The sequence below is a fragment of the Salarias fasciatus genome, chromosome 8 (genome assembly GCF_902148845.1).
Source record: "Salarias fasciatus chromosome 8, fSalaFa1.1, whole genome shotgun sequence".
Lineage (NCBI taxonomy): Eukaryota > Metazoa > Chordata > Actinopteri > Blenniiformes > Blenniidae > Salarias > Salarias fasciatus.
The window spans coordinates 18,401,058-18,420,787 of NC_043752.1; the positions used below are offsets into that span (position 1 = coordinate 18,401,058).

A 19,730-nucleotide genomic window follows, 5' to 3' on the forward strand; every position below is an offset into this window, starting at 1 on the left:
AACAATGAGCGCAGTTGAGTCAGGCAGCAGTGGACGTTCAGAGCAGGAGAGGTTTGGACTGCAGACCAGAAGGGAAACTCAGCGTGGGCGTTGCTCTACTATTCTCCAAACCTGTTGTATAACAGTCCCAGCTTTGTAATAATAATATAACGTATTGCCTCAAAGCCTGGCTGAGCGGTAAGTGACATCACTTCCTGTCCTGAAACTTTCTTCTATTGTGCGCCGGCAGTGGCACAATGAGCGGTCAGTACGCCTCCCTTCCTGAGCCGTGGGGTCGGGCTCGAGCTGGGACGAGCTTCCCGGGTCATGGACTTCCACGGTCCAGAGGACGAGGACGCTGAGAGGCCTGCGTCATCTATGTGCTGGCAGAATGGGACATGTCCAGTCAGTGACTGGAGTGGACACAGAGGACGACTGGAGTCGTGTCTCTGGGTCCCCGCCCCCCACCCCCACATGTACCTAAACTCCATAATTTCCACATAACTAGTTGCAGAAACGCAGATAATCAATCTGACTGGACACATTTCAGAAGCAGATAACAGCCAGCAAAGAGAAATGAAAACATGAAGTTTTTGTTTTCGTATAACCTGCACACAATCAGAAACTCAAACTCTTCACAGACAGACGGATAGATAGATAGATAGATAGATAGATAGATAGATAGATAGATAGATAGATAGATAGATAGATAGATAGATAGATAGACACCGCAAATTTTAATTGACTGGATCTCTAACCTTAAATTATTATTAACCCTTTGACAAATATAACATGAACATGTATGCAGCTTGTATGCATTTCGTGTGTGTGTGTGTGTGTGTGTGTGTGTGTGTGCTGGCAGCAGGGGCGGGGCTTCCTGGCGTCCCTCCACTCGCAGTGTGTGACTGTGTGACTGTGTGTGTGTGTGTGTGTGTGTGTGTGTGTGTGTGTGTGTGTGTGTGTGTGTGTGTGTGTGTGTGTGTGTGTGTGTGTGTTTATTCAGCGGAGCAGCTGAGGATGGGTCGGGAGGAGAGAGGAGCCTCTCATCTCGTCTCCATGACATCTCGGACCTCGCTCCTGCGCTCTCCCGGCAGCCTCCGCTTCATTTCCTCCGGTTTCAGCCGCTGACAGCGGCGCTCTGCTCCGTCTCTGCTCCGTCTCTGCTCCGTCCGCCCGAGCGGCGCGTCTCCGTCCGTCCAGGCGGAGAAAAGCCCGTTAACACTCAGAAAAAAACCCTTCTGCTCCCCGGAGGCTGACGGACCGCCTGTTTCTGTCGACATGGATGAGGACAATCACGGTAAGGATGGATGTTTTTTTTATTTAATATTATTATCTTTATTATTTTTTATTATTATGTGGATGAATGTGTGCGAGTCCGGGCGCACGGAAGACATGAGGTTCTTCAATCAGCTGCCACAAACCAACCCATGAATCGACTGTCATTCGTCCAGATCTGTGTAAATGACAGTGAAGCGGCGCTCTGCTCTCCGCGCGTCCTGCAGGTGAAAGTCAGACAGACGCATGTTTGGAAAAGGCGGTGAGAAAAAGCAGAAACTGCACACGGGGACTTTTCCCTTTCCTCTCCCTGCTCCTGCTTTTTCCATCTGCTGCCAGGCTTTGAAGTCTCTATCTGAGTCGTTTGAAGCCTGAAAACCGGAGGAAAGTGATAAGATACCGTCCGTGTGGACACAGGACAGAGTTTGATGTTTTTATTCAGCTATACAACTCACCTAAAACTGGAGGAAATACATTATTTCAGTTGTGGTGTAAAACCTCTTGGAATTGGAAATAACTGCTGTTGAAATCTCACTAAGTGTGAACAGCTGAATCTGATATTCATCCATCTTTTTAAGGTCTGGACAACAAAACAGCAGAGGACACGGAGGGCTGAGTGTTCATGTTGTTTTTAACGTTGAGCTGGTTCAGAATGAATGAGGCGTTTCTTCAGCGTGAAGCGGCCGCAGCTGCTTTTCATCTCAGACGACTGTTTCTGATATCCGTCCATCCGTCCGTCTTCTGAGAGCCTCCGTCCAGCCGAGGCCTGCAGCTCAGACACATCAGTCCATCCCGGAGCGAAGGGACGGACGCCGCACTGTCTGAACTGGAGTTCCCAGAGGAAACCCAGGGAGAACATGCAAACTGTTGCAACTGTAAATGAGGAAATTCTCAGGCGAAACCACCGAGTTGCCCCAGAGCCTGATCTTTTAACTATTTATCAGCGTAGCTGGAGCATTAAGCCTTGAACTTGGTGTTGAAGTGGCTATAAAACATCTCAGCGCCCATAGAGGGAGATAAAGTGGAAGTAAAGTAATATAAAATCTCAGTGTGTGTCAGAAACAGGCTGCCGTGATGCCCTCACACACTGCAGGATAACATTTCAGGCTGGTGTGTGTGTCCAGGTGACTGAACGGACTCCGCCGCCGCAGCTGCACAATGCAGATTACTGCTGCAGCTCGGAGTCAGTTATTCCGCGATAAGCGTGGAAACGCACACATGCAGCACGCTCCTGAGCAGATAATCCAAACTGTCTGCCGGGCCCGCGGCTTCCCAGGCAGCGTGGGGTAAACAAATGGCCGCCGTCTGATAAGAGTTTGTCAGTTCGGCTGGGAGATTAGCGGAGCTGCAGGCCCACATGCTCGCCTCTGCTCCCAGGTTTTCCTCTTCACATGATTCACATGTGAGCCAGCCTGCTCTCTCCAGTCATTCAGTTTCTATTACCAACTAGTATTGTTTCTTTTTTCATAATAATTCAGAGCATTTTTAATTCGTCAGCCTACATAAACGTCTTCCTCTGCTGTTTTAATGTGTCTTGCTCCTGTGTGGCTGTGATGAATGGAGGAGATCGGGACGTAATGTGCCATGAAATTGACTGAGCATATTCATAATCCACTGGGCGGGGGACTGTTTTTATTTCATGGACCTAATGGATTCCTCAAAAAGGTTAATTTTGTCCAGGCAGCGGCTGATTCTACGTTTCACTGGTGGGCGATCGGGGGTCTGTGTCTGCAGGTACAGATGGCATTTCCAGTGTTGGGAGGTTGTGAGCAGGAGTTTTCTGTCTTCAGACATCTGGAAGTAAAAAGGTACACATGTATATGGAAGGATGCAGGATGTGGCGTGGATCAGTCACACTTCTGCTCATGCTGGTCGAACAGGGACTGCAGGGTTCAGAAACTCTGAACGTTAACCCGTCACATCCTGCTGTCGCCGAACTCATCGCCAGGAAGCCAACATTTCGCGCCTGGATGGCGTGACCGGAGGAGGCGTGTCTGCCCTGATAAGGCAGAGAGTGAAGTATCAGAATAACTTACCCTAAATAAACCAATTAAGAGGTGTGCGCTGCGTACTCGCTGCGTGTCACTTGACATTGTTCACATGCACACCTTGATCTGCTGCGATCACGCAGCGCGACGCGGCGCGGCGCAGACACACTTGTTGCTAAATCTGTCGCCGCTCTGGGTTCACGCCAACCAGAACTGGTTCCCTTCAAGTTCGGCGTCAGATTAAAGTCTCATCATTTATACCTTCACTGATGGAATACAGTGGCCATTAATAAATGATATTTACCAGATTAAGTGTCAAAATCTGTAGTTTCTCTTCAGTGTAAAACTTTTTGAAAGTATCAAAGCTGTGCTTTGTGGGCCTGAGTTCTTGTTTTGCGTGACAGCAAATGTGCACGTCATCCTCCTGTGTGCACACTGTACTGAAGGCGTGCAAAGCATATGTTCAAAGTTGAGGCCGTGCTTCGTTCTGCATGATTAAACCAGTCTGAGAACAACAGGCTGCCGAGCCAACAGATGCCGTCATGTTAGAGGATTAATCCACGGTGCGGCGTACAACCAGCTGAAGCGGTGCAGCAGCAGCAGGTTGAGGGAGCGGCGAGTTTCTCCAGGATCAGGAACTCAGACCTGTTGGTGCACAGATGATCTGGGCTTCTTCAGTGTGTGTGAACGAATGAGGCAAACCGAGGCCGTTGTTTTAGCTTTTGAGGTGAGCTTTGATTGAATTGTGCTAATTGAATCACGTATCTGCGGCCGTGATTGGCGTGCAGATGACGAGCTGCACGGCGAGCCTGCCTCCTCGCTGCGATCACCCAGCACCCCGTCGCTGCCTGGGATTCATTAGAGCATGTTTACGGCTCTCGATAATCAGAGCTGGCGCTCAGTTTACACGCCACGGCGCAGACAGACAGGGCCTGGCCCCAAAATGGATGAAATCAGCAACAGGCTCCAAAGTGTTTTTATTGCCGGCGTCTATTTTTAGCGTCATTGTATGGCTGGATGGAGAAGTGGAAAGAACACAGGAGCACAAACTGAGCGCCTGGACTGATTCCACGGGCTTTAACACTTGGCTCTCTTGTACTTTCTCCTCTCTACAGCAGCTCAGATTTATTATGCGAGCGAGTAAATGCTTGTTTTGGGTCGGCCAGGCACATTAAAATGAAGAAATGAATAGAATTCATTCTTTCCTCTTAGAGATTTTCCAACCTTCGCAGCTTGAATGAGGCGTCCGTACGGAACCAGCCTTGCTTTTAAAGGTACAAATCCAAGAAAAATATGCATAAAATGTTTGTCTTCGAGGACCTGGGAGTCTTTCCTCGCCGTATTTCCTGTCGGAGTGTTGGAATAACCTGAATATCTCACCCGGCGCTCTTCTTTTTGCTATCAGACCGTGAGAAAAGTGGAATGGGAAAGGCCTTTTCCTTCAGTTCTCCGGCTCTCGCTGGACTGGACGTGTGAGCGTGGGCTAAAATAACAAATGGCATCTGACTGCTGCGGCCGACTCCGTCCGTGTGGAACCCCAGACCCGTTCTGCGCCTTCGGAACTGCTCTCCAGACAGCGAAACCAGAACAAAAACCCGGAGACAGGCTGGATTACAGCGAGCGGCCGCCGACAGAACGCTCAAACATCTGTTTCTCTCCACATCTGCATGTTTTATCTTTCCCCACAGTTCAGTTTCATGAGACGGTTTGCACATCATAAACATTTCAACTCAACCATATTCAATGAAACGAATACAGTAGTGTCTGCAAGACTGAATGAAAAGTGTAAATACTATATAAAACCAGAATAATGTCAGGGTTTGAGAGCTGAAGGGACACTGTGGCTCAGCTGTGTGGAGCTCCCTGAATCCCAGAGACTGCTGAAGCGGTGAGAACGTGCTGCATAAGTAGAATCTATTTTCTGCTAAATAGATGTTTCAGTGGAGCCGGAGGACACAGCCTCACGCCGAGAATCCGAAGCAGCAGCCGAGGCATCAGCGATGCAGGAGAGGAGCGGCGCATTAGCGTTACGGCCACTCCAGAAGAATGAGTTAGTGGAAACGTGCGCGCTGGAGGCTGGAGAAACTGAACACCAGCAGGCTTTTCGGATCTGGACTCCACTGAAATATGCATTGTTTCCACATGCAGTGTGAATCCGGCTCAGATCCACACTCGATACCAGCAGGTAGCTAACGGCTACGAGCTGTCCTGGTACTCAGTTGGTGCATCCTTTATGAAAATCACGGCGCTGGATATAACTGGCTCTTCCACACGACCTGCAGCGTCTGCTCGGGTTCCTGCTAATGTGTGTCTTACTCGTGTTGACGCCGACGTCTAAAATGTGCTAAAACGAGCTCTTTACGGCCCGCCTGGTTGACCCTGTTGTTTACAGGCTTAAGGGGAGATTTGGAGAGAGACAGAAATTCATTTTGCCTGCCAAGATTATGGGTTTCTGTGGTGCAACACCAGAAGATTAAACGCGCAGGACGTGACGCCGCGTGTAACACGACCAGGACACAAACTCAGCGGCGGAGTCGAGGCGAGGCGAGGCGAACGGCGACGGTTTGGAGTGCTGAGAGGGAGGACTGACTGCATATGGACCCCATTAGAGGGGAGACCGGAGGCTTCCCAGCTCGCTCCCATCTCCATGGCAGTGAGGCGGCGAGGCGAGCGGAGGACGGCCCGGCCGGGAGCTGGAGGGAGGAGCGGCTCTTCCACAGAGACAGGCGGGAGACAAAAGGCGCCGCAAATTAAAGGAGTCTGAGGAGGAGGCGCTCCGCCTTCGAGTAATCCACACCTAATTTCTGTGGAGGGAGGAGAGAGAGCGGACAGGGCTGACCACACAGTGGGGGGGGAGGGGGTTACTGTTATTAGGTTATGGTGACATAAACGGAGATAAAGTCTGATTCCCTTCAACAATACTTTATATTTTGTACTTTAAAATGCTGAATGAATTGTAGGAAAATGGGATCAGATGCTGCTTTGCAGACTCAACATGTGGCCGTCATGCAGCTCTAGATCTGGATCATTTCCTGGCCGCTCTTCATTTAATTTCCTGCGAATGTTCTCCTGTTTTGACCCGACTTGGACGAGAACGAAGATGCTCTTCAGGTGGTCGTGAGAGATGTAGCACCATTTCCAGTCCTTTCACACTGTGGGGGGTTTCTGCGGCCGACCCTCCGGTTTCCTGTCAGCACCCGGACGTCACCGGCTTCTCTGGAAACATCAGATCCTGTCGCTGTGTGCAGAATGAAAAGCGTCTAATACGGCGCTGGAAACGGCTCAGAGGCCCGATATCTATCGCAATAACGTAGGTGAGCGGCGCTGGCAGCAGATGAAGGAAGATAAACACCTTTTGTGATTCGCCAGTCACAGGAAGCAGCAGAGGAAATCATCAGAGGGACGCATGTCGCCTCCCTGGACTCGCTGTCTGATGTGTTCCGGCAGGGACGAGGGCGAGGGTCTGAAGCTTCACCTCTCCAGCTTCTCTCTGCTTTCTCAGGATGCTCAGCGGCGCTCCACTCAGTGGAAGCCCCTCATCCTGCCCAGACGCCGGAAGAAACACCTTTTGTCTGTCTCGCTCTCCGGCCAATCAGATCATCAGGTTGTGGTTACTTTGGACAGGGAAGCCCCCCTCTGATCCCGCCCAGTCAAACATCGACACGCCGCTGATGCCGAGCAGATGTGTGCTGTAAGGAGGACGTTGTGAGCGGACCACCGCCGAGGCGTCCCGGCGCTCACAGCAGGGGGCCTCCTCCCCAAAACGGCAGATTAACCCGAGCAATCAGCGCCAGGCCCTCCCGGACTCTGCCCCATGGCCCGGGGGCGGAGCCACGGCGGCTCCCCAAATCTCCGCTTCTCACGCGAAGCCTGAATTATGGACAAGCTGCAATAATGCCCTGCATAATTCATACAGCGCGCCCTGTAAATACAGTCAAATTGAATTTCCGGGCCGTGAGTGAAAAGAGCAGAGGGCTGAGATTAAAAAGCTATTTTCATCCTCGCCGCATCATGTGAGTCACCCGTCGAGGAGATGTGACTGAGACCAGCTTTTTATGTCATTTGACAAAGCAAATTGGAGTTTTTCGGGCATTTGGAGAAACAGTGGTTTGAATGCATCATCTGGTGCGTCACATCAAAAAAAAAAAAAAACCCCAAAAAACTCATGATTGGAAGGGCTATGAGCGAAAACAGTAAACCTGCTATAACAGTATTAAAACTGTATTAAAAAAGAAACTAAAAAACAGAATTACTTAAGAAATATGTGTGATCCAAACCCCAGGTGGCTGGTGAACATTATTACACTGTCTAAAGCCCGATAATATTATAATGTTCATTGAGATGCTGTCTTAATATTGTAAATTTAAGGATATGTTTGCACTAAAAAGCAATACTGAAAAGAATACACATTAATTATAATTGTAACTTGTCTGATGTAAGAGTTTGTATGTAAGGTTTGTAAGCATTTTTTTCTTCTCTTTTTTTGCCTTTTTTCTAATGGATGTGGGATTCAGTGTGTGTGATACTTAAATGTGAAGGGGTAGAGTTAATAAGTTCTTCGAACTCTACCTGCTCCTTTTTGAGCACAGTTCAAATATTACTTCATAAATGGACAATCTGCTGATATTGTTGTTGCTCAGATAAAGAGATTGATTGATTGGTTGATTGATTGATTGATTGATTGATTGATTGATTGATTGATTGATAAAACAGATGCCTAAATCAGCAAAAACGACTAAAACGGCTTCTCTGGCTAGAAATGGCTAAAACAATGAAAGTTGCTGAAATGTCTTAACCGACTAAACATGTTAAAAAAAAGGAGCTTGAACAGCTAAAAACAATAATAAACAATCTAATTTTACTTTATTATACTTCTTTAGCTTTGAAATGTCATGTTGAATAGAGGAAGGTGTGAATGTTCGCCCACTGGGTCACGCTAGACGTCGTTCTGCCAGGACACAGGAAGTTCCTCCTGACCGCCGCATGCTGGTGTGAGCGCCGCTCCATGCCCGTACATGTCGCTGCCCCTCCGTATCGCCGCCACCCTGACGGTCCCGGCATTCCTGCCCCCTGGCTCGGTGCCAGAGTGTCCCAGCAGACACACACACACACACACTGTTTCACACACCCCGGTTTCCCCGGCGTGGGGAAGGTGAAGCGACGCCTCACCCTCCCTGACAGAGCCGCGGGGACGAGGATGAGTGTGTGGGATTAATGCCAGCTGGCCGTGCCGTGGTGTGTGTGTGTGTGTGTGTGTGTGTGTGGGACCTGGGCGGTCTTTGTCCACAGTTAGAGGGATTTGGGGCAGCGGGCTGCAGATTAGAGTCTGGATCCAGTGAAAGTTGTCCTTCCGTTGCGGCTTCCTTGCATGTGACACGGCCGAGCGGGGTAGCGGGGTTATCTGCTCCTCTCTCTCTCTCTCTCTCTCTCTTTTAAAAACAGAGCTCATCTACTTTAAAGAGATATTAGAGCGGTCGCAGTGGACCGTTTAAAACCGGCGGATCTGGACAAATCTCCTCTCAGTCACACGAGTCCATGACGCCTGGGACGGCGGCCAGGGTTAAGAGAGCGTGGGATTTGCACCCGGCACCTCTCCGCCGTCCTGAATCTGAGGCCGTTCCGACTGTCCCCGCTGCGGCGCCGGGTCCGGCGTCCCGACAGGGCGGTCTGGCCTTCCTGACACCGGTTTAAAGGCCGTCCAAAGCCCCTGGGCGACAGTTGTTAGTTTTGGGTGTGAGGAGACGCGGCGGATTTAGTCCTCAAAGTAGATTTTGAGGGATTTTGTTTTTAGGAGGGGTGAAATTACTGCAGCGGACGGATTCTGTGTTCAACTCATTCCCTCAGAGACCCGAACAAGGTCACGGGGGGCGGCGTGCTGATAATGTGATTGGTGAAGCACCGCCATCCTTTGTGAAGAACCGTGTGGTTTGAGACACTCTGCTAGCAGAACACAGATCCTCTTAGAAAGGCCAGATCGAAGGTAATGACCGCGCTATTCCATTAAGCGCGTGAGATTTTTATTAAAGGGGAGCAGCCGCTGCCTTTCATTAGATTTGTAACGAATCCAGATTGTAATCACGCTCCTCGTTTCAGTTTATTGGAAATCTCAATCTGCTAATGCACAGCCGGAGGCTAACGAGAGGCTGGGACAGCAGAACACGGAGAAGAGCCCTCACATTGTGGCTGCGATAACTCTGTTTTCATTGAAAAAAGTTTGTTGACAGTCGACTGAGGGAAAAGGAACTGTGCTCCTGTGTGTCCGGGGTTCACTGGAGCTGGAACTCCGTCGATGCGTCATCCAGGCCTGCAGGCGGCTGGTGACATGTGAGTCAAATATGTCGACATTTCGAGCGATGGCTCCGCTCAGCGCAGGTTAAAGGCGCAGCGCCACGTCCAGCGACATGGCCTTGTTTTTGTTTAGCTGTTTTAGGAGAGAGGCGGGAAACGTAATGCTTCCGTTTAAGACCGAGCCAGTGTGTTTTCCTGGAGTTCAAACTGCATTTAAATGAGTTTTTTATTTCTTACCTCGTCCAACCAAGTCACCAGGACGGATTTTTAAAGTGATCGAGGCAGTTTTAGCTGTAGGAAAGTGTTTCTGCAAACCAGCGGGAAATCACACATTTAGTGTTATTTCATCCATAAAAACAGACACGGGGTAATATTATTATCTTGTTGTCAAGCTTGCATGCAGCAGGATAGAGAAATGACCTGAAGAGAAACATTTAGGTTATTTTTTGTTTGATGTTGGTTGTAATTTTGGAGTTTGATTCCCCTGACCCAACAATTTCCAAACACAGAAGAGGTAAAATATGAAGGGCCTGTGTGAGCCAGCAGCCTTCAGGACGACTGAGAGCGCTGTTTTGGCCTGCAGCCACAGTCACGGCCGTTTTGCGGAGGTGTCTTGAGGTGAGCAGTGCTAATCGGCGTCTTTATCGTCCCCTGCATGGTGCTTCCAGCTCCCGCTCTGCTCAGGAAGCCCCGGCGTTTACCTGACCCTCATCATGGGTTACATAATAAGTCCGTCCATGACAATGCTGGGCTGCTCCGGACGCCTCTCTTTTACGAGCCGCTGGATTAGAAACGGGTTGAATGTTTCCTCATGAGCACAGCGACCTTGTTTCACTTTAACTGACGCAGATTTTTCAACAACAAGCGTTTTCTTTGCAGCACGTAGCTCAGACCTGATGGCGATGGTGGATCTTCTGTTTTCCTGTTGAGCTGCTTGCCTTCCCGGCTTATTAAAGCGAGACTGCACAGACTCGCATCATCCCAGGAGATGAAGAAAGTGTGAAGAGAAGTAAAATAATGAAGGAAAGCGGAGCAGAGCGGCTCATCACAGCCTCCTTCCTGCCCTGAGCGCCGATCCGCCCACCCGGCTCGCAGGCTGTGCTAAACTGCCAGGTTCACATTTAATGGGGGAAAAGCTTAATCTGGATTGGCTTTATTAATAGAATATTCCCCCGAGCCGAACGGAGCAGGGAGGAAGGGGCAAACACTTTCAAGTGGAATAATGAAGACCCCTGGCCTGCTCTGGTTCTGGAGGTAATGAAGACGAACACTCTTTGTATCTGCTGAAGGAGGCGGCGGAGAAACACACTCCTCTCTCCTCACTGCGTCCCGAGTGTTCATCTTGTGTGTGTGTGTGTGTGTGTGTGTGTGTGAGCCAGACTGACGGGCTGCTGCTTTCTCCATCGTGTGTTTCAGTTCCCGAGGACCTGTCCCTGGAGGAGAGGGACGAGCTTTCAAACATCCGGCGGAGGAAGCGGGAGCTGCTCGACGACATCGAGGTGTGTGTGAGCTGGAATGACTTATTACTCAGTAAACACTGACGGTACCTGTAGAAGAAAAAAACCCACTATACACTTCATTCTTGGTCCCGTCTCATGGCCTGCTTTCTCCTCTCGGCCTCTCAGAGGCTGAAGTTCGAGATCGCAGAGGTCATGACGGAGATCGAGCAGCTGACGTGCGTCGGAGAGAGGTAAGAGCCTCGGCTTTCTGGACGTGTTTCACTCACACGACTCCATATTTCACTTCCCCCCCCCCTGCAGAAGGCTCAGTGCATCCTGGGTGTGTTATTACACATCTTGTCCATCACCTCTGCTTGATAACAGACTCTGTTAAACCAACACTTCCAGACGTCCCGGTCCCTGGAGCCGTAGAAATCAATCATAAATCCTCTGTGTGTGTGTGTGTGTGTGTGTGTGTGTGTGTGTGTGTGTGTGTGTGTGTGTGTGTTGTCACAGTGTGACTTTTATCAGCGACATGACAGACGTCTGTGTTTTGTCTGTGTACTCAGTGTTTTCAGATTAGATTCACACAGGCTTCTAATCAGGACAGCTGTGGTGGGAAATAATCTCCTGAGCACATTTTGACGTGTGATTTGTTTGAGGACGACCGTCGGCGCCGTTTCTGCGTGAACGCGGCTGAAATCTCCTCGCTTGTGTTTGTTTTTTCAGCAAAACGTCCCAGAGGAACAAACAGATCGCCATGGGCAGGAAGAAGTTCAACATGGACCCCAAAAAGGTAGTCTGGCTTTCATTTAAGACGCAGACCTGCGCGGTGCGGGAGCCTCTTTTCCCATCATGCATCCGTGCCTGAGACGACCCGTGGTCCCGCCCTCCCCTCTTCCTCTCCAGGGAATCCAGTTCCTGCTGGAGAACGACCTCCTCCAGCACACGCCCGAGGACATCGCCCAGTTCCTCTACAAAGGCGAGGGGCTCAACAAGACCGTCATCGGAGACTATTTAGGCGAGCGGTGAGACAGAACGAGCCCTCCTTACACGGGATTTACACCCCCCCACACACACACACACACACTCCATCTCATGATTAAAGAAGGAAATTACGGCCTGGATTTACTGATTACAGCGCGGGAACATGACTTGACCCCCCTCCTGTGGGTGTCCTGTCACAGTCCAGCCATGCTGACTTACAGCTGGTAGTAAAACGGCCGTCCAGTCCTCTCCCGTCTCGGGTCAGACTGCCGGGTCACGGAAAAAGGAGAGGAAGGGTCGGTGGACGAGATGGTTAAACGTGGAGGATAAAGACGGTGAAGAGCATCAACATTACACCAAATGAAACAGTTTATATCCAGACCGCCGTCAGCTCGCGCCCTCATGTGCTCCCGACAGCAGAGTTCACGGCGGCGCGCTCTGAGAAATACAGACTTCATCCTGAAGGGACGCCGTCGGACTCACGCTGTGACTGATGGCTGATATTTCAGAGGCGACTGAACAACAATCAGCAGGCAGCCTGACAAATGTCACCAGGAAACAGAGAAAACGCCGTTATCAGAGCGCGTGTGTCACTTTAACCCTTTCACCGCCTCACTGGCGGCATTTATGTTGGGTTTATTGCGGTAATATTGTTAAAAACTGACAACTTTCACGATTTTCCTGTGACACTGGACGAGCTGCAGACGTCCTCAGGGCCGCGGCTGTGAACACGCAGCTCTGTTTCTCTGCTCTCGGCTGGTTTTTGACGTCTCCAGATATCATCAAACACAGGGCAGCTGCTGCTTGTGCAGCGCAGCACTGACTGAATCAATAACACACACACACACACACACACACACACACACACCTGAAATGAGGCAGGAGGTCAGGGCGGAGGAGGGGGGGCTTCTCTTTGCCAACAGGCTTCATCCAGAAGATCATCAAAGCGGCCGCCCACCCACTCACAGCACAGTAACGGCAGGCTGTGGTTTACACCCAGTAATTATCACTAATTAAGCTCCTGCGAGGAGCAGAGACCCATCAGGACCTGCTGAGAGGGAGGCGGAGGCCGTGGAGGGGAGAAATAACCGGGGGGGGGGAGATTAGCTCCTGGTTTACTGGATGAGTTAGGTTTGTTGGTTTAGTTATTTTTAAAGCTGAGTGTTGAGCTTTGTTCAGCAGTAATCCTATAAAACACACTCTCACATTGGAAAAACCCCGAGTGGGGCTAAAAATAACCAAGACTTTGGTTCTTCAGGCCTGAAAAACGCTCGGTTTCCATGTTGTGTGTTTCCTGCAGGGACGACTTCAACATCAAGGTGCTCCAGGCGTTCGTGGAGCTGCACGAGTTTGCGGATCTGAACCTGGTCCAGGCGCTACGGTCAGTGGAGCCGACGGTACGAACGCCGGGGTGTGGAGCGAGCGGCGGTGACATGGCGTGGAACCCGCCCTCCCTCTCTGTTGCAGGCAGTTCCTGTGGAGCTTCCGCCTGCCGGGCGAAGCTCAGAAGATCGATCGCATGATGGAGGCCTTCGCCTCGCGGTACTGCCAGTGCAACGCCGGCGTCTTCCAGTCCACAGGTCAGACTGGCCGCTGGGATTTCGGGTGCTCTGACAGTCCAACGTGTGAACAGAACACCGCCCGGGGCTGAGAGCCAGGACGCATGAGTGATGGCCTCATTTCTTCTTCTACTTTTCCTTTTTTTAAATTCATCACCATCACTAAGCTGTAAGAGTTACTGTAACTCAGCCGGATTACAGTAACCACAGACCGCGTTCCTCTGCAGCTGAGTAAACATCAGCGGCAAACAGCGGTCATCTATTATTCAGGGCGACTCAACCTGGCTGAGTGAAACACGGTCTGCTGATGAACAGGCCGGCGGCTACATCTGTCCGTGAATAATTAAAGTGGGGAGGAACGATCTGTTGTAACAGGTAGAGGCGGTCCCAGTTCTCCGACCTTCAGCTGATTCCTGACCTTCTCAGACCAGGCTCAGCCACTTCCCACGTTTCCATTAATTCTAGAAAGTAGGAGACGTGTTTATAGATGCAGAGTGAATACAGGAAGCAGCCGAGACGACGCGACTTATGAAGCGTGCTTCTCTTCTCCGCTGCTCATAAAGTCTGAAACACAATCTGCGCTGTGACAGGAAGGCGTGTTTATGTGTGAAAGTTGGTGCGTCTGCATGAGGCCGTGTGTGTGTGTGTGTGTGTGCGTGTGTGACACAAACACACACCCTCAACCACCAGGAGAGAGTGGTGCGGCTCGGAGGACGATCACAATGCAGGACGGCCAAAGTGTGTCAGCGAGCGCAGACAGACAGACAGAGGGGGATGAATGATTCATTTACAGGCAGCCGCTGACCCGTGTGAGGCTGAGCATTAACACGCAGCCGGGAGCCGGGAAACACACACACACACACACACACACACACACACACACACACACCGCCTTCAGTCTGGAGGGTCGGGTCAAAGTGATTTGTGATGATGCCTCATGCGTGTGTGTGTGTGTGTGTGTGTGTGTGTGTGCGCGCCGTCAGATACCTGCTACGTGCTGTCCTTCGCCATCATCATGCTGAACACCAGCCTGCACAACCCCAACGTCAGAGACAAGCCCCCCGTGGAGCGCTTCATCTCCATGAACAGAGGCATCAACGAGGGGGGAGACCTGCCCGAGGAGCTGCTCAGGGTGTGTGTGTGTGTGTGTGTGTGTGTGTGTGTCTGTGTGTTCCCCCTCTCTCCTCCCGGGTGATTAACGGCTCCGCTCCTCGTCCGTCCCGCAGAACCTTTACGACAGCATCAAGAACGAGCCCTTCAAGATCCCGGAGGACGACGGGAACGACCTGACGCACACGTTCTTCAACCCCGACAGGGAGGGCTGGCTGCTGAAGCTCGGTACGGCCCGGCCGCCGCCGGCTCTCCGGGGCCAGGCGTGGTCCTCCGATGAGGGCTCAGGAGACTGAGGTGTCGATCAGCCTGATCAGTGTTGCTGATGCTGGTATTGGTGTCAGATTGCCCCTGGTTAACTTGTGAATGTATGGAGAGAGAGAGAAAAGGAGGGAGGAAAGCTCGGCGCAGGTCGCTTCGTTTTGCGAGGTGAAGTTTTCCGTCGACCCTCCTGATGGCGCCGGATTGTGATGAAGCTGCAGAGTGTCGTTTCTGTCTTTGTCCGCCGGCTCTGATCTGCTGTCCCTGCCTCCTCGCCGGCTCTCCGCCGCCCTCCTCTCCCTCCCTCTGGTGATGTTGATGATTGCTGTCTTTTCCCAGTGCTTCTGTGTTTCCACCTCTCACTCTCTGTCCTTTGTCGCCCTCTGCTCTGCTCTCTTGCTCTGTTTTGTGATGGCTGTTCTCTCTTACCTCTCTGTATTAGGAGGTAGGTGACGCTTCCTCCTCCTCCGTTTTCCCAGCTCACCCCGCGGCGCCCTCGCTCTGGCGTTCTGGCGTTGGCTGCCATTTTCCCCCGAAGTGCTGCCGGGCTCTAAACATGCTGTTCACCTCCTGCAATGAGTTGCCTGTCGTGTCCGAGCTGCAAGTGGGCAGAATAAGTTATCAATCGCTGTCGGGTGATGGGTTAATTCCTTCACTGGGAGCTGGAGCTGATAAGGTCAGGGGTCGCGCTCATTCTGCATGCTGATTGGCTGCATAATCTCCATGGCTTTGAAGGAGGCTGAACACTGGACTGGAAGACTTGCTGTCCTCAAACCACAACGTGACGCTTTATTCCATCGCCGTCAAACCCCGCTGCACGTCAGAATGTGTCTTTATTTAGTTATTTCAGCTGAGCAGGTGACGAATTCACATTTCTGCACTGAGGTGTACGAAGCAAGAGGGCGTGTTGGTGCTCGAACTGACTCAACCGACACTTTTCACATTTTCAGACGTGTTGCATGCAGACGAACATCTGATCCATATTTAGCGCCGGTGCATGACGTTCAGACCGCTCTGTCCTGCGTGCTCACAGCTTCAAACAGTTCAGCAGCTGAGCTTGAGGAAGACACGTTTTATTCCCGGCTGTGAGACAAAGGTTTTTATTCTCCCTCTTGTTGTTGTGTATGTCTGGGGTGAGAGGCTGACGGTGTTTCTCCTGAATGGAGTGATGCAGGATGCTCCTTTAGCGGAGCACATGCGCTGGAAATGTGGGCCAAGTGAACATTACATATTGATTACATCAGTAACGGCTGCCTGGCGCTCAATCCCTCCAGTCAGCACGCCCGCTATTACCGCCGCCGCCGCGCAGATTGAGCACTGACATCAGCCACGCCGAGTTCCTCCTTCATGGTGTCGTTAACACAAACTCCAATAATCCCCATTATCTTCTGACCGAGACAGATGGAGAGATTACGTCCGACGCTAGGGTCATGCCGATTCGGGTTCACTTGACCTTCTATGAATAATTACAGTTCCTTCCAGCCTCAGAGCAGAACCAGAGGTGGCACGTGGAGCCGGGCTCTCCTGCAGGGTTTTCATGCTGCACGTACAAACACTGTCCCTCCTCAGGGCCCGCTCAGGCATTGAGAGTGTGTGTGTGTGTGTGTGTGTCTCCCCACGCAGGCGGCCGGGTCAAGACGTGGAAGAGAAGGTGGTTCATTCTGACCGACAACTGCCTCTATTACTTTGAGTACACAACAGTAAGTGTGCCTGGATGCGGGTCGATGGATGTGAAGGCCTCGCCCGGCGCTGCTGCTCGCTCACATTTCAAGGCTTGACACAACTGCACACACAATACCGGCGGTAGCTGAGATCGGAAATGTGAATACATACAGTGGAAGATGAGATTTTAGGGTGTGTGTTTAGTCTGACACACACACACACACACGTCTGCCTTCCAGCTCTGCTGTTCAGCAGCTGCAGCCCCTTTGACCTAAATGAACCTCACCCCAGCAATTAACATGAGCCATGGTCGGAAACATCTGCACACACACATCTGGTCCCGCTAAGCCATAAGTCAAGCCCCCCCCACAACCCTGAAACCACGGCTCCCTCCACCACACACACACACACACAGACGGGGTGCACACACTCCAAAAGGCGCACATGGAGCCAGCTGTGAGCAGCTGTCCCTGGGCATTTCCTCCCCCTGCCTCGCTCCCTCATTAGGAGGAAGATGACAAGCACAGCACCGGGCGATTCCTCAAGGTCTGCCCCCCCCTACACACTCACACACTCACACACATACACACTCCTCACATCTGGCCTCCCAGACACGATGGCAACCGCCGGAAGAAGGAGCATGAAGAGTGGGGTCCCTCCTCCCCCGGGTGGTGTACTGCTCATGACCCGGATGAAGCAAACCCTCCACTGACACGCACACACGCACGCACAGTCTTGTATTTCTATCCTTGTGGGGACCTTCCATTGACTCCCATTCATGTCTAGCCCCTAACCCTGACCCTTACCCTAACCCTAACCCACACCACAACAAAGCCTAACCCTAAAGAAATGTTTTTGCACTTTTACTTTTTTCAGTAACAACAACATGGTCAAGAAAACACTGTTTCTCCTACTTAGGACCGGAAAAAGGTCCCCACAAGGCACGTCGTTTCACGTTTTGCTATCCTTGTGGGGACATTTGGCCCCGACAAGGATAGAAATACGAGAACGCACGCACGCACGCACGCACGCACGCACACACACACACACACACCTTGATTTTCAGTCACATGCTCGTTATAATGTAAAAAACAGTAATGATATCGTCCTCTCAGAGAAAACAGAACAAACATTGTTTTTACAACTGGACATTTCTGATCGATTAAATCCTGATGAAACACCCGACTAGCTCCATAAATCAGTAAATTTACAACTTGGCTCCACTTCAAATAAATGTCCTGGAAATTTTTAATGAAGATCTTCCAGTGAAGAAGCAGCCAAATGAACGTTTGGATGCTGACAATGTTCCTGGATTCCTCCTCCAGTGTTTCTTTCTTCTTCTTATCGTGGGGTAGAGGTGTGACGGGTTGTTTCCATGTGTCCTCAGGATAAAGAGCCTCGTGGGATCATACCACTGGAGAACCTCAGCATCAGGGAGGTGGACGAGCCCCGAAAGCCAGTACGGATCCAGTCCTCCACTTTTATTTGCTTATAAAAGAAAATAGAAACAAAATCCTGAAACTGAGTTTTCAGGCCGTCTGCTTTGGTTTAGTTTCTTCCTCCGTCTGAAGCGACTCTCTCCGCCTGTGTCCCCCAGAACTGCTTCGAGCTCTACAACCCCAGCCACAAAGGCCAGGTGATCAAGGCCTGCAAGACGGAGGCGGACGGCCGGGTGGTGGAGGGGAACCACGTGGTGTACCGGATATCGGCCCCCACCCCCGAGGAGAAGGAGGAGTGGATCAAATCCATCAAGTGAGTCTGGATCCATTTACACCCGGAGGGCGCTCGGCTCCCGGGGGGGCGGCGGCCCACGGCTGACCTTGACTGGGAGGAGACACACACACACACACACACACGGAAGCAGATGGCTAAATGTGTGTGTGTTTCTCACACTCCCATGCAGATAACACTTGTGCTCACTTCCCTTTGATTAGCGCTCAGCCAGCTGAAGGAAGATTCTCACACCTCCTCCCTTCGCTCTGCACAGCCCAGCGCCGGCCGGGGGGGCGGGGTGGGGGGGTTAAACCCGAGCCAGTGGGTGATTGATCTCCTCGCTGGTTAAGCTCCACTCAGCCGGAGCTCCACTGGCTGATCTGATCAATATCAGGGCAGAAAATGACATAACTCGATTTCAACAGGCTCGAATAATGTTATAAAAAGAAGTACTTAGCTCTGATAGGGGGGGTCTGTGAAGAGGAAGTGGTGGGCTTCGGGGGGGGGGAGGGGGGCTGTTAAAGTGATTGGAAACAAAAGAGACGGGCTGATTTCTCTGACTGAACTGTTTCCCGTCCTCAGAGTGGCAGCAGCTCAGACCAGCCTGACCTCATCTTTAGACCTGGATCTGATGTGTTCTGGTCCCAGTCCCCCCCCCACCCCCGCTTCACATGCTAACTCCCTGCTCTCCTCCGCAGGGCGAGCATCAGCAGGGACCCCTTCTACGACATGCTGGCCACCAGGAAGAGGAGGATAGCCAATAAGAAATGATGACCGCCCGCCTCCTGCTGCGCCTGTCCGACGGGGCGCCGTCGAGCGTGTGTGTGTGTGTGTGTGTGTGTGTGTGTGTCAGTGTGTGTTTCGGGAGGCCTTCCCCCCCGTCCGGTCTGTCAGGTGCGACGATGAGGATGAGCCGCACACACACCGGGAACCTCAGATCACCTGTCTGAAGCCTCCTGCCTCTCAGGGCTGAATGAACTGGAAGGACTGCAGCCATGCCCGAGAGCGCCCTCTGCTGGAGGCTGGAACAGACAGCCCCGGACCCCCGGAGCCTTCCGCATCCGCCGCCAGCACCGCTCATCCTCAGGAGTCAGCTGGTCTGACCGGGCTGAATTATGCAACCATTCCGTGGAGAAGCTGCACTTCACTCTGAACATCCAGCTTCCTGATCAAGTTCATTTCCTTTATATTTATTTGTTTTTCCTCCGGCCTCCATCATGCATGTGTAGCCTATAATGTACATACTGAGGGGTTTTTTTTCTCCTATGTTGTGTTCATGTAGTGTAAGTCCTGGCTGTGGCTGTTCTCCGTGGAGCAGTGAGGCTCAGACAGACTGGACTTTAAAACTGGAAGTGTTGTTTTGCTGCGTTTTAAGTTTTCAGCACCTCGATACTTTGACGTAGACTTTTGAATAATAAAAAAAAAAAAAACAACTAATGCACTAAAAGCTTATTCCAGATGTTTGTTTC

The 19,730-nt window shown here is 51.3% G+C and overlaps 1 protein-coding gene across 3 annotated transcripts; it reads left to right on the forward strand.

The window, feature by feature from the left end:
• Nucleotides 1-922: 922 nt before the first annotated feature.
• LOC115392773 (cytohesin-3) lies at nucleotides 923-19,702 on the forward strand. 3 transcript variants are annotated; one of them, XM_030097360.1, is made up of 14 exons: nucleotides 923-1,276; nucleotides 2,989-3,062; nucleotides 10,947-11,029; nucleotides 11,156-11,220; nucleotides 11,699-11,765; nucleotides 11,879-11,997; nucleotides 13,257-13,337; nucleotides 13,424-13,536; nucleotides 14,499-14,647; nucleotides 14,742-14,853; nucleotides 16,510-16,586; nucleotides 17,936-18,007; nucleotides 18,146-18,300; nucleotides 18,960-19,702. In XM_030097360.1, the coding sequence occupies exons 4-14, from the start codon at nucleotides 11,183-11,185 to the stop codon at nucleotides 19,030-19,032; spliced, it is 1,056 nt and encodes a 351-aa protein (XP_029953220.1). In that variant the 5' UTR covers nucleotides 923-1,276; nucleotides 2,989-3,062; nucleotides 10,947-11,029; nucleotides 11,156-11,182; the 3' UTR covers nucleotides 19,033-19,702. The 3 variants fall into 3 exon arrangements, with proteins under 3 accessions (XP_029953220.1, XP_029953219.1, XP_029953221.1); XM_030097359.1 differs by lacking the exon at nucleotides 2,989-3,062; XM_030097361.1 differs by lacking the exons at nucleotides 923-1,276; nucleotides 2,989-3,062 and adding an exon at nucleotides 10,766-10,784.
• Nucleotides 19,703-19,730: the final 28 nt, after the last annotated feature.